Here is a 15,264-nt window from a genome sequence, read left to right on the forward strand (position 1 = left end):
TTACACCCACCTGGGTCTACCACAAACTCAGGCAGATGGAACCTCCTTTTAAAGTCTCATCCAAAGTAGGGAAGACACTCAAATGCTGTACTACAGTGTCAGCCATCCATCTACTTGATGCAGGAACAGAACCTGCAGCTTTCGGCCCCAAAGGCAAGTATGTTACCTCTTCTACCATGGACACCGCTAATCTCACAATCTCTCCAGAACTGTATATTTCTGTACCTGTTTTGCATTGTGCCTAAACTGCATAATTTGTAACCTTGCTTATACATGTTCCTGTAACTTGGTATTTGTATATATTTTTTTACTTTATGGTCATTATACATTTCAGTTGCCTCTTACTGTCTTATGTTGCTGTGGAATTTTTCTCCCTGGGCTCCTGCTGTAAAGGGAATTCTACTTAGATGGACCATCTTGGTATGCAGTTACTAATAAATAGCAAATAAGTGTGTGTGTGTGATGGACCATCTTGGTATGCAGTTACTAATAAATAGCAAATAAATGTGTGTGTGTGTGTGTGTGTGTGTGTGTGTGTGTGTGTGTGTGTGTGTATCTCTGCACCTACACATAAATGCTGTCATTGCAGAAAGGAGGCAAAATTTAAAAGTGCAGCCATCTGTACAGCAGAAGTGGAGGAGAAGGATTACGGCCACATATTTATTTATTTATTTTACATTTGTTTACCAGGAAGTGTCCTACTGAGCCAGGAGCCCATTTTCAGTAGAGGACCAGGGAGAAAAGCTCCATAATACAGTAAGTGATGCAGAGGTATTACATGAGAAAGAAAGTACTGGTTATAATATGACCAGTTAATACACACAAAAAGAATTGAGAAAAAACAAAAATAGAATAAACATTTTACATTTACATTTTAACAAATTCAGTTTGTAGTCACAACATGAATTATATGACAGCAGCATAGCTGATAAATCTGAGTAGGGGAACTTCATAGGAATTACATAAGTGAGAATGTACAGGTTGTAGTATGACAAATTAACATAGAAAAGGAAAAGAAAAAAATACATTTTAACAGTTTGTATATTTAGTCACAATATAAATTGTATGACAGCATTCTCGCCATTCAAATTGAGTAAGGAAACTAAAGATGGGAGTAGGAATAGTTAAAATAGGTAAGAAAAAAGGAGATGCAAATATAGTCAGTTAGGAGATGTACAGGAACATGGAGGAACGAAAACATTGTCGCTTTGTAAACTGGAATCCTGACTCGAGTAAGCTTTCTTGATAGTTCTTATGCTGCTGCACAGTCATTTTTCCTCCATAGTCTATAGCAAACTTAATGACAATGTATGTCATGGCATCATGCACTGAATACACAGGCAGACCTGTCTTGTATGCTTGCTAGTTCCTTTCTTTAGTCTTGCACAGTTCTTGGAAATGTTCCTGCACCTGCAGCATTTTGTGTTTTGCAGAAAATTACTGTCCTTTTGTTTCTTTTTTCCCAATTTACACTGTATTGGTTAAAATTTCACACAAGGATTCACTAGAATGACTGGTGGAGCTCTTGCTTCCTAGTGATAAGTCTGTTCCCATAGTTTATGGGGCTTATCAAGGGTTGCAAATCATCCTTGTTTAACATTGACTCGTTCTTATGTTTCCCTGGTTCTTCAGGGAATTTGAGGGCTAGAAAGTAGTGCATTCTCCACCGACACCCTGGTGTACGGCGTATCCTGAGTTTTTTGTATTGCCATACCACCCCCCCCCCCCTCCAAATGTCTTTGCCATTTGATCACCTGTTATGATTATGAGGAGTGCTCTATGTAAGGGTTTTCACAAAGAAGCAAGCCGCAAGCCTTTCATGAAGGACATGAGGTCCAGTAGTCAGTCAGTGAGTTGCTGCAGCTGTCTTTAGTAAGACACAGGTTCCTTAACAATTTCACACTGGTTTCTGCCAAAGACATTTGCACTATACTACTTTGAAGCAGTTACCATTTGCTTGATTGATCTAGTGACAAGAGAAAGATGAAGACAAAACCACACAACCTACTTAAAGCAAACTGCTTATGTTAAGTTGTCTATCTCGCCTTCATTCTTGCTGGATGGGTTCGGAGCCGACCTCGGCTCCGACTCGGCCACTCTAAAGCTCGAGAGTTGGTTCCACCGGCTCGAGGCTCCCCTTATATCCCACAATGCTAGGCGAGAATTACCCCAGATCTCGTTTGCCGCTACAGCGATCGGGGTGTTGGTTTTCTACCGGCTTCTTGGTGAGTAACTTTGGATTAAAGTTAGTATACTTAAACCCCTTTAATTTTAATTTTAACACTTGTTTCCCTTAGTTTAGTGGAATCTCCCCCACCTTCTCTCTAAAATCCCATTTTTTCTCCACAAGAACTTATAAGTTCTTCCCTCGGGCCTTCAGGCCTTCTTCCTCCATCCCTAGTGGTGTGTGTGTGTTTTTCTCATAATTTAAAACTTTGGTAGTTTGTTTTATTTTTTGAGTTTAAAATAGGATAGGGTGTAATCAGTGTGTTTGACTGGGTGTGTGTGATTACACTTTTCTAAAATGTCTAAAGACTCAAAGGTCTCGGGCTTCAAGAAGTGTGACTCGTGCTGTCAGAAAATGTCTCTGACAGACGGTCACACTTCTTGTGTCTACCTGGGGCCTTTGCACCTGCAGGACTCCTGTGCTGTATGCCACGACTTCAGCCCCAGGGTCCTGCAGGAAAGAAAAACAAACTGATTCTGAGAGGTTTACTCAAGCCTGAGGGTTCCCTTACTGTCTCTTGGAAAGCCCTCCAAGGCTTCTAGGTCCTCGGCTCCAGCTACTGAGCCGAGACCTAAGGCTATGAAACCTCCGTCTACATCGGCTCCGGCTGGAGCCGATGAGTCTCAGTCTACAGTTTCTGTGGTTTCCTCGGCTCCGGCTGGAGCCGAGGTATTAGAAATTCCCGTGTCGGCTCCGACCAGACCTTCGGAACCGACATCTAGGAAGAGGTCTAGGTCACCATCCCTTGGCTCCGTTCATTCGGCTCCAGCATCTCCTCTGCTGTCTGAACGGAGCCATAGATCTCACTCCTCTAGGTCATCGAGGCTGTCGGACCATGACCTTCAGAGGGTAGTGAGTCGACTTCTTAAGTCCGAGGCACTGGCCCAAATGCTTCAGAGCCCGACTCATCAGTCGATGCCTGCCCCTGTCCCTCAATATGTTCCTCCTCCGACTCCGTTGAGCTCGGAGCCGGGGCGTTTCAGAACCGAGACTGTGGTAGCGTCGGAGCCGATACAATTGTCTTCGGCTCCATCGTCGGCTCCGATTTCTTCCTTAGAAGAATCTCGGCGCCGGACTTCCATCGTCGGCTCCGAGGGGGTGAGTGGCATTGGACCATTGTCCGACCCCGTTCTCCCTCTCGGGGCTTCGGCGCTGGTGAGTTCGGCTCCGACATCGGCCTCGGAGCCATCACTGTCGGTGCCGAGGGAGGTTTTTAGCTTTTCGGAGCGGGGACCTCTGGCTCTGCCTGACAGGGGTGCGTTCGAGGTCATGCGGAGTGTGTTAGAACCTGGTTCTACCCCACAGTCGGCTCCGTCCGCCCCCTCTTGGTGCCTCAGGTCAAGTCGACTCACTCCCTCATCCCGGACCGCAGAGAGCCAGCTCCTCAGGAATCCCCTGTGGGGATCTCATCCTCTTCCGAGGCCTCTCCTGATTTGGCAGAAGAGCCCCCTCGGAAGAGAAAGTGTAAGAGGAAACACATAGACTCACCTGAGTCCGTCACCTCTGACACAGATTTAGAGGATTCGAGGGTTCCCCGTTCCCCTTCTGAAGATGTCTCATTTGCAGACATTCTAGAAATCCTTAAGCAGAGGGGAAATTGGCCAGCCCTCAACCCTTCGGAGGATGAATCTGTGTACCTTGAGGCGTTTGGCTCTCGTCCTTCCACCTCCTGGGTGTCTTCCCCCCTTTGACCCCCTCATGCAGGTGGTAGCAAAAAAGGCATGGACGGCTCCTGATTCAGTGGACCCCACTCCCAGGAGACCCTCAAAATTCATTACAGCACCAGCAGATAAGTAGTTTCTGACAAAAGGAGTTTCTGTGGATGCTATGGTGGTTGCTGCTGCCACTAAGAAGGAACTAGCTGATCCTTCAGTGCCTGTCCATCCACCTAACAAGGAATCTAGGTCCATGGACAGGTGCGGAAGCGGATGTTCTCGTCAGCGACATTTGCAATGCGTTAGCTGAACTACCTATGCCATTTTACTCGTCTTCAAAGGGACTTGATCAAAGAAGCGAGTGACATGTTGAAGGATCCTACGGCTGCGGGTTTTCAAGACAAGATGAACACTCAGCTGGCTACCCTGAACTCCATAGCCAACTCCTCCATGCCTCCTCTCTTATGCGGCTGATGGAGCGAGCAGGGCCGCAGGGACAGGTGTGGCCTTACGTAGGCATGCCTGGATGCGGCTATGCAACTTTGCGGACCCCTTTAAAACGTCATTCACTAATTCCCCATTCGATGGATCATCTCTTTTTGGTCCTCAAGTGAAAGAAACCTTGACTAGGTGCGAGACAGATGGCAAGACTCTTTCTGCCGTCTGAGTCCGTTTTTCTACTCCTTCTAGGCCTTACCCCAAAGGTCAGAAAAGTGGAAAAATGTGGTTCCATAAACAATCTCAAGGGTCTTCGCCTGGCCTTTGAGTCGGTTCCCTGCCTGAGGCAGAGCGGGGAACAACAATGGTAGACGTCGCCCTAGAGGCAGGGGGGGTCCGCAGAACCAGGGCAATCGAGAAGCCTTCTCTGATAAGCCCTTTCAGCATCCCTGAGGTGTTGCCCGACTGCCCACCTTCGGAGGCAGTCGGGGGAAGATTGTCACTGTACCCAGAAGCCTGGCTATCCCTGACTCAAGACAAATGGGTACAGTCCATCATTTCCGAAGGCTATTCCATTCCCTTTGTTCGCATTCCAAACCAATCAAAAAAATCCCTTCCAGATGTTCCACCCACTCAAAGGGATCTTGCAGCTTTGGAAATTTCAAAGCTGCTTGCAAAAAGAGCAATTCAGCCAGTTCCAGCAGACCAGCAAGGATCTGGAATCTACTCAAGGTTCTTTTTAGTTCCAAAGAAAACAGGGGACTGGAGACCAATTTTGGATCTCAGTATCTTGAACAAGTCAGTCAAGAAAACAAGATTTCGGATGGTCACGCTGCAGTCCATCCTTCCCCTATTGGGAAAAGGAAACTGGATGTGCTCTATAGACCTTCAGGATGCGTACTATCACATAAAAATGAACAGACGCACCAGAAGATTCCTCCGCTTCAGGCTGGGAACCAGTCATTTTCAATTCAGGGCCCTGCCCTTTGGTCTCACCACTGCCCCGGTGTTTACCAAATGCATGCAAGTGGAAGCTTCTCACCTGATACGTCAAGGATTCCAGGTGTTTCCATATTTGGACGACTGGCTCCTCACAGCTCCCACCAAGCATCTTCTTCTATTGGCCAGGGACTACACCTTTCGCATTTGTCAAAATTTAGGCATTTCAATAAATTGCGAAAAGTCTGTTTTGTCGCCTTGTCGTGTTATTACCTTCATAGGCGCAATTCTAGACACAGTCAACATGTCTGCGAGGCTAACAGATCAGAGAATAACAGACATACAAAACTGGTCTCGCTCATCTTCAGCAGCAACAGAGTCAAAGCCAGGTTAGTTCTGAAAGTATTGGGGATTATGGCGGCTGCCATTCCTTTGCTTCCGTTAGCCAGATTCCACATGAGAATCCTTCAATGGATGCTCTTCACACAATGGTCATACCAGCAACTTCCGATGTCCCACACCATTATGATCACGCAAACATGCAGGAATCATCTTCTGTGGTGGATGTCTTCCCCTCAGCTCTTATTGGGAAGACCCTTTGTTCCTCCCCCTCCGGTTGCTACACTGACAATGGACGCCTCCCTGATCGGGTGGGGGCATTATCAGGGCAGAACTGTCCAGGGCACATGGCAACCAGAAGAATGCCACTTGCACATAAATGTTCTAGAGATGAGAGCAGTGCCTTTAGCGTTGCAAGCCCTTCAAGACTCTCTTCCCTTGGGAACGATAGCAATCCAGACGGACAATATGTCCGTAGTGTGGTATATCAACAAACAAGGCGGAACCAGGTCCTACCCCTGTGTCGAGAAGCACTCAGACTGTGGCAATGGGCGATTTCTTCTCAGCGGTTTCTGATAGCAACGCACATCCCCGGGAAGTCCAATCAAATCGCGGACAAGTTGAGCAGAGCTATCCTCATGCCTCACAGTGGTCTCTGAAAGACTCTGTTGTGAGAGAAATTTTTCTCAAGTGGGGTCAGCCTTGCTGCGACCTTTTTGCTACTCCCCAAAACAGCAAGTGCAGAGATTATTTCACCCTATTCCCTTTACCAGGCCAGCCCAGCAGAGACGCTCTAGTCCAAGTTTGGCCCCGGGGACTTCTGTATGCATTTCCTCCCTTCCCATTAATCTCTCAAGTGATACAGAAAGCTATCGCTCAGAAGGCCTCGTTGATCCTCATTGCTCCTTACTGGCCTCGACAGGTTTGGTTCCCCTTTCTGCATCATTTTCTGTTGGAGCGACCTTGGCATCTGGACCTAGTTCCAGATCTTTTGATCCATCAGTTGGGTCAGTTTCATCGCTCCCTTCCCTCTCTGAACCTCACTGCTTGGTTCCTCCAATTCCAACCTTAGCCAGGCTTCCTCAAATATCTCACTCTGTTCGAGATATTTTGATAGCTTCCCATAAATCTTCCACTAGAAAGATTTATTTGAGTAAGTGGAAACGTTTCGCCTATTGGGCTCAAGGAAGGGACATAGATCCTTTCACTGCTTCCGTCCAAATGGTCCTTGATTTTTTAGCTGAACTCTTCCATGCAGGTTCATCTCCTTCTACTCTTAAAGTTCAACTGGCAGCTATTTCTAATTTTCATGTGGGTATTTCAGAATCTGCCATAATGTCCCACAAGCTTTGCAAAGCCTTTTTGAAAGGAGTTTTTCTACTCAGACCTCCTATAAGAAATCCTCCTCCTCCTTGGGACCTAAATTTAGTTCTTAGTTCTTTGATTCTTCCCCCTTTCGAACCTGCAGCCTCCTGTTCTTTAAAATTGCTATCATGGAAGACTCTCTTTCTGGTAGCTATTACTTCAGCTAGAAGAGTTTCAGAACTTCATGCACTCAGCTGTCGACCTCCTTATCTGTTGTTCCATAAGGACAGGGTATCTTTACGAACCAACCCGTCTTTTTTGCCTAAGATAGCCTTGGCGTCTAACCTAAATCAAAACATTGACCTCCCTGTGTTTTTTGCAGAATATTCCAATAGGTCTGAACAAAAATTACACTGGCTAGATGTTCATCGTCAGTTAAGGTACTATTTGGATAGAACCAAACAATTCAGAAAATCTGACCAGCTGTTTGTCTCCTATGCAGAAGGCAGAAAGGGACTTTCAGTTTCAAAGGTATCGTTATCTAGATGGCTAACATCTCTGATTTCCCTTGTTTATGAAATTAGACACCAAAAGCTGCCTAACAAACCTAAAGCCCATTCCACCAGAGCTTTGGCTACTTCTATAGCCTTCCAAGACAGACTGCCTATTGACACCATTTGTGCGGCGGCTACTTGGGCTACTCCTCACACTTTCATTTCTCATTATAAGTTGGATTTAGCTTCTAGGCATAGAGCTAACTTTGGTTCCACTGTTCTCAAGAGTCTGTTCCGTTAGGCCACCCGGGACAAGGTGCTAGGGACGCGGTCCCATCCAGCAAGAATGAAGGCGAGATAGACAACTTAACACATAGAAGTTATGTTCTTACCATAACGTTCCATGTTAGTTGTCTTCTTCGCCTTCTTTCTTAAGGCGTCCCTCCTTCCCCCTGGCCTGGACAGACCTAGAGGAGTTTGATTGTGACCTCTCTTTCTACCACCTCTTTGCTATAGGTATATGCTCTGTTGTGCATATTTTCCTAGATCAGGCTTTAGGTCATCTTTCCTCTTCCCCTTGTTTATAGAGGTGGATTCTTTTTCCAGTTTTTCTGGTTATATTATTAGCTGGGCCTAGCTCACAAACGAGATCTGAGGTAATTCTCGCCTAGCATTGTGGGATATAAGGGGAGCCTCGAGCCGGTGGAACCAACTCTCGAGCTTTAGAGTGGCCGAGTCGGAGCCGAGGTCGGCTCCGAACCCATCCAGCAAGAAAGAAGGCGAGAAGTAGACAACTAACATGGAACGTTATGGTAAGAACATAACTTCTATTTCTTGCTTGTGTAAAAGCTACCACTTTAGTTTTGCAGAGTAATTTTGAATGCTGACTGTGTACGTCTCATTGTCCCAATCTCAGCTGTTTAGATGGAAACTTTTGTTTTTCCACAGTTAAATTTCGAAAATTAGCAGTGCCAAAAACCTTAACTTGTGACTGATTTGCATATTTTAATGTTGTGCTCATTTTCTATGGTAAAACCAGGTGACAATCTGGTTGTACCTGAAACAGAAATTATTATTTTATTTTAGTGCATGCTTTTCAGAATGATTTGTTTGATCTTGCTCTGTGCTCTGATTTTGCATTTTTGCTTATTTTTTTTTCAGGAGCAGAACATGAAAGTGACTGGGGGCTTGTCCTGGTGGAAAGATTGCATTATACTAGCATGCTTTAATTTAACTGAGCAGCAAGAAGAGGTTAGGAAACAAACCTTATCCATGAAATGCAATACATCCAGGAAATGTTTGTTTTAATATGACTTAATTTGGTACTGAAAAGCAATTGGAAATGCAGTCATAAGTATGCTTCTTTATTTAACATTTTGGTGGCTTTTTCCACTCGTGTTGAGCTGATACAGAATATTCCTTTCTTGCTGATCTGTGTGCATCAACCATCAAACTTTTTCCATGGAGGATCAAGCCGTTGCTACATTAAAGTTCTTTAAATTAATATTTTAAAAGTCATTGGTCCTTCCACTGCCCTCACCCTCCCTGACCACAGCCATCTTACATAGTCACCATCTAATCAGTTTCTCCCTTCTTTCCCCCCATAAATCATCCTCTCTCCCTTTCTTATTCACTCTTCCTTCTGTCCCTACTACCTCTTAACCAAACACCGAAAGACTTACTGCTACTAAGTAATATGTAATGCTAGTATTAATACCAAACTCACCAAGCTTATGTAACTTCATGTGTATTATAACACCTTAACACTACTGTTAACTACTTTTGTTTTTTAGACTTGTACATGTTTTGTGTTTACTATAAGAATCTAAATTGCCATTGTATTCTACTTTTTTGTGAATTGGTATGTACTTATGGAGCTTTTCTCCCCGAACCTCCACTGTAAAAGGGCTTTGGATCAGTTGAACACTCCCATTCAGCAAAGGAGTCCTTCGAGCATTCTGACATGCATTGGATGCATTTAACTAGTAAAAAGTGTGTTGGTGATGGCCTTAACAAGTATACAGCAGATGTGCACTGCTGACTTTGGCTTTGATAATTACATGCCACTCCTCCGATAAGCATCACATTGAACAGATGAGCTAAGTTGTGACAACTGGCTTCTAAGGATTCTGGCATTATCACTCTTAAATCAGTGCCATGCAGTGTTGTCTTCCTACCATTAACTGAATATTCACTTTACTGTTTCACATTCAAACTCTCGCAGTAATTTTCAGGAGGAGCTAATAATGTGTTTTCACTGCCAACACTTCTACCTGCTTCTGTGGTATCATGCTGTCACTAGTCAGGCTAGTCTGGTCGTCAAAACTCAGAGTTACTGAGCATTCTTAAAATAAGACATCCCTATCAGTTTACTGTAGCCGTAGTAAAAGCAATTTAACTTCAAAGGACATATACCAACAGTTACATTTTACAGGTTTTGTGGTGTTACTGCTAGGCAGTTCAGTAATCAGCTAGTCACAAGCTTGTATAGTTGAATAATAAAATATTTTACTTAAATTATGTGGGAGCAGATCAAGAATACAGTCTTCCCGACGTCAAGGCATTTGTATGCATAGGTCATCGCTGGTGCAGTGTTCCCAGTTCTTTCTTGCCATTAGAGCTCGAAGCATCCAGTTTGTTGAGTGCTTCTGTCAGTTTATGCAACAAAGCTTCCTAAAGTAAGTGCCCCATTGGGGACCAATTTACTTCTTTTCATTTTATTGCTCTATTAGACATTCTGTAAGAGAAATACTTAAGTGTAGAAAGCAAATTCCACATTGAGACTTCCATACTCTGCCTTTTTTGCTTGCGGTAAGGACATAATGTTCCAAATTTGTCCCAGCTGTGCTCATTTTTAATAGTCGCACTATTATGTTTAGGATTGAGTTGTTGGCTGAGTTCTTAGACAAAGAAATGGAGCATTTTCCCAGTGTGGCATCCAGTGGCTACTCTGACCCTTCTCATAAATGGAGGGAAGAACTTCCTAAACATGTTGGAGTATCAGATGTCAGTCTTTCATCATCCTCCAGTCCACCCGGACTCGTTGAAGGAGAGGAGATGCTTTTGCAATCCCCTCTGGTGACTGAGCGCATGACTGAGACATCTACCAAGACTTTTTTGGTTTCCAGTATGCCAGCTGCCCCCATCCAGCTCTGTACAGGAAAAAGGACTTGGGGCATCAGTTAGGTCTGTGGCTACTTTGTAGGCTTCTGCTGCCGATGCCTGCACCAGATCTTCTGAGGGGGGGTGGGGGCATAATCCCCTAGGTTTAAGAAGAGTCATCAGTGGACCAAGTGCTGACTGCGTCTACCTGCCTGTGGCCTGGCCACAGTACATATGACCCACACCCAGACCCAATCCAAAGGCCATACTTAATATGGCTGCTACAGCCCTAGGCTTTTTAGGTTTCCAACCTCACCAGGCCTATCAACAAGATCTAGTCAGACTGGCTGAATCGTCTATCTGTTGTGAGATCCATGCAGCATAACCCTGCCAGAACCCCTGCTACAGGATCATCCTGGAAAAAGAGAGGAGGAAATTCCCTCTAGAATTCCAGTGTTTCCTACAACTCTGCCAAAGATTAATTAGCATTTGTTGATCAAATTTTCACTATTTTGTATGCTAATTCAATCTCTGTTGAAAATCTTGTCTCTGCTTCACTACCTGAGGATTTCAAGTTTGGCGAGACACTCCATAAAATGATGGAGTCCTTCAGTTTGGCAGGTCAGGGCTATCCTCAGTCTAAGACGAGGATCAGAGAATTTTTCAAACTCCCTGAGCATAAAGCTCTTGTCATTCCTCCAGTACCAGAAAATAGTTGAAGTCCTACTTGACTCTTCCTGCAGGCTGATTTCCAACCATCTACTCACAGGAAACCAGACCATGTTTACATGATCTTGGAGTCCTGTAAACACCTGTTTAGAGGTTGTGGTTGATCTTGAAATGGTATGTCAAGGTTCTAAATGAGCTAAGGGCAGCATTTCTAGACAAGCTTTGCCAAATGAGAAAGAAGGTAGGACCCTTGACAGATTTGACAAAAAGGTATACATTTCTGCCACCCTGACCATGAGTGCTCTCAATTTGCCAGTTCCATACGGTTGAATTCCAAAAGATCCTGCTGGATGAAATGAAGTAGAAGCTGGAGGGGATGGAGATAGAGAACTTTCAAAAGAATTGTTTGAACTTTGCAAATCTTATTCTCAGATTGCTAAGCATTAATTGCATTGTGGCTTTGATGCTTTAATAGCATCAAGCAGGACAGCAGCCCTGGGTCAGTTACTCTTAGGCATGCCTCACTAAGGGAGCAGCCCCTCCAAGAGCATGTGAAATCTGTACTCCTGGATGCACCTCTAGACAAGCTTTCATTTGGACCATGGGCTGAAGCAATTTTTAAAAAGCTGGAGGACAAGGCTAAATCCATGAAGACTGTCAAAGATTTCTTGCAGTTTCATCCACCTAGATTTATTTATTTATTTATTTTACATTTGTTAACCGGGATAGTCCGACTGGATACATGTCCATTTTCAGCGGAGGCCCGGGGAGAAAAGCTCCAGGTACATAACAGACATATGAACATTGTAAATGCAAAAAAGGAAGATAGTTGAGTTCTAAATACAATATAAAGATACATCACATCAGATTTAGCAGGAATTGTCCTACCAAGCCCTGGTCCTTTACTTCCTCTCGACCAAGACAGATGGAGAAGGACCAGAAGTGGTATACAATAAATTGTACTCCTCCCGGAAGAAAGTCTCCTGCCTAGCACAGTACTTCCAGTACCCTCTAAGACCAACAGCCATGTCAGCAAGGGAAGTCCTGAGAGCTTTGTTATATATGGCTTCATGTATGTTGATTCCACTGGCATAGCTGCACATGTGGAAAATCCAGTGTTACTTCAAGAATGTGTAGTGTCAGCACAGACATTCCCTCAACCACAAGATACAGCTTCTTCTTTGTTTACAAAAAGAGTTGAAGTAGTGAATCCAAGCTTGCACTCTAAATAAATGGGTCCCCTTTCAAATCCAGCCAGGAAAAATCAACTCTTAGCCACAGATGCTTCAGATCTGACCTGAGATGCAGGGAAAATGGGACCAAGCATTGTTAAAAAAAAATCATTTAACCAAAAAGAAATGTTGATAATACTTTAAAGGCATGTTGGCGTTCAAAGAATTCTGGAAACCAGGGGTTCTGTTAGTGAAGACAAGACAACACCACTGTGATGATGTGCATAAACAAACCTTGAGGGACACACTTTTACCCTGTGTGTCACTTAGCCATGCAGATATGGGGAACACCTTAGTCTGTGGCCCAGCAGCTGCCAGGGACAGCAACAACCCTGCAGACAACCTTAGCATGTCAGAGGCAGACTCAGGACATTTTTCCTACAGATAATGCAGAAATAGGGTATGCGAGAAGTAGACCTTTTTGCCACAAAGCAAAACAGGCAATTAGAACAATTTTATTGCATGACCACATACAACAAGGCTTTTTAGGACAAACATTTTCTTTCAAATGACAAGTCTATTTTTACATGTCTTCTTCCCGTACTTCTCATCCCCAGTTTGTTACTGAAGATAAGTGAGGCAGGGCCAAGGCTGATCTTAATGTTACCTTTTTTTGGCCAGTTCAGCATTGGTGTCCTCTGCTCCAAAGCCTGAGAAGATAGGAACCTTGGCTGCTACCTCAGAACTGTTAACTTCGAATAAGAGAACTGTCATACACCCCAACCTGAGCACCTTGAGGTAGACAGTGCAGATGATTTAATCAGCATTCATTGACAGCATCAATAATTTAACCTCTTGTTTGTTACCTTCCCCTTGAAACAATTTTTGAAGGACATTGTCCACCTCAGACTTCAAAAGAGAGTACCCTCAACTCTTTCAATTTTGTTTTTGAGAAGCTTGCCATAGCACCTTTTGAACTTGCAGCTTCTTCTGACATTGTTTCATTCTTTGAAGACTACTTTTCTGATGACTTTAACCTTAGCTAGGAGAGTCCCTGAATTGCAAGCCCTAATGTGTATCAAGTCCTCCTTGATCTTCCGCTCTGACAGGGTCTTCTGGCTTTAACAGAAACTGTTCCCAAGCACCCACTCCTTTGCTTTAAGATTCCTCCCAGGTTATTTCTGCAGCAGTGAAACATGAGTATAGTGCACATATCTCCCCATCATAAATATAGATGTTTGTCTTCACTGTTACAGCACTGTCTTTTCCCCACCTTACCCCTCTGTTCCCCCCAAAGGTTGGTGTTGTGGGCCCCCTTTTCCCTTATCCAGTCCTCAGGATCTCCACATCACCACAGTCATTAGTTTTGGTTTCAGATTCCTCTCTCTCTATACAGCAGTTCACTGAGGACAGTTTGAGTACCTTGTGCTTCTGGCCTGGGAATCTGAGGATGAGGTTTCAGTTCTGGGGGTGCAAGAAAGACCTGAAAACATGAACCCAGCTGATGACTCATACCCAGATGTCTTGACATCAGGGAGAGGGTGTACGCCAGACTTGGAGTAGAGGGCACAGGGGTTCTTTGGTATTTGGGCCAGTTAAAGGGTTACCATAACAAGGAAATCCCAGATTGTTGTTACTGCAGCAGTGAAGATACTTGAACATCTGCATTTATGGCAAGTACACTCAGCTCTACTTTCTCCTTAGCTCAACTTTGTCCATTTTCACTGCAGGGCAGTCCTTAATATATGATTGCCACATTTCTATACCTGTCTGCTACAAATCAAAGACCTGGTAGCGGTTGTCATACTTGAGGTGTGAGGTTTTTTTTTTTTCACTGTTAAGATTTTTTGTGTTTCCTTTTCAAACACAGCATTTTTTCTGGGAAATGGAAGTTATATTTGTAGTTTTGCGCTTAATTGTTTGAAGATTGTAATAATGAATCCTTGATTCATACTGGAATTTTGCTTCACATTGTTTTCTCCTGAACTTTTTGTTGTAGCAGCCAGCACATATTAACCTGAATGGAAGTCCTCAATTCCTGAAAACTTCACCTCCTTTTGCTGCAGCCCAGTGTCTAGTGCAAAAAAAAAAAAAAAAATACAGTCAATGTGAGCACACGTGTGAAATGCACCTCATGTGCCATTGTAAACTTATATATATATATATATATATATATATATATATATATATATATATATATATATAAAAGTGCTGGTGAGGAAAAATCTAGTCTGTAACAGAGTCTGCTTGATGAGACCCTCCCCAAGTAGCTCTTGAGGTTTAGCAGGAGCACATTGTGCTTATGTTAAGGCCTTTTAATCATCAGTATTATCTCCATTTTGTTTGTTACTCATGCAGTGCATACCATGCGTTTGCGAGGAAGTGAAGCAGAGAGTTCGATTTTTTATTTTGGACCTTTTAATGAGGTTCTGTACAGCCATCGGTGCCAGCAGTTTACCAGAGCTACTCAGAGCCATTGCCATTTAAAGCTTGCGGTCTTGGTTGCTGCTCCATGCCGACCCCATTGGGAATTCTTCAGATCAGAGTAAACCTTGGAAACAGTATTTTGCCATGCTACCACTAGCTAATGTTTCTAACATTTTAGACCTTTATGGCAAGAATGTGTACTGCTGCACCCCATTGGGCTCAAGGCCCTCAGCCTCTCATTTCACCTGTCCCGTTTCTAGTCCCTCTTTTGTTAAAAAGGCTGTTGATGTGCCTTGGCTTTTGAAGGATCTTCACGAGACTCCATTTGTGGCTTACCTCTATGATTTCAATTGCACTTATCCTTTAACTTAAGGCCATAGGCTTGGATGTGTCTGGCTGCAGAAGATGGAGTTACTAAGGCTTTCCTCTTTGAAAGACAAACTTTGGGACAAGATCCCGAATACTAATTTCTTCGAGAGTGATGTTGTGTCAGGCTA

General features: G+C 43.9%; 1 protein-coding gene across 1 annotated transcript in view; it reads left to right on the forward strand.

The window, feature by feature from the left end:
- Positions 1-15,264, forward strand: part of RIC1 (RIC1 homolog, RAB6A GEF complex partner 1) — a 2,584,659-nt gene that overhangs the window by 1,125,921 nt on the left and 1,443,474 nt on the right. Inside the window, exon 15 of the mRNA XM_044061149.1 lies at positions 8,559-8,648. Coding sequence (XP_043917084.1) covers positions 8,559-8,648 — 90 coding nt within the window. The remainder of the gene's footprint in view (positions 1-8,558; positions 8,649-15,264) is intronic.

This window comes from Protopterus annectens, chromosome 2.part0 (genome assembly GCF_019279795.1).
Source record: "Protopterus annectens isolate FY-2018-M chromosome 2.part0, PAN1.0, whole genome shotgun sequence".
Lineage (NCBI taxonomy): Eukaryota > Metazoa > Chordata > Ceratodontiformes > Protopteridae > Protopterus > Protopterus annectens.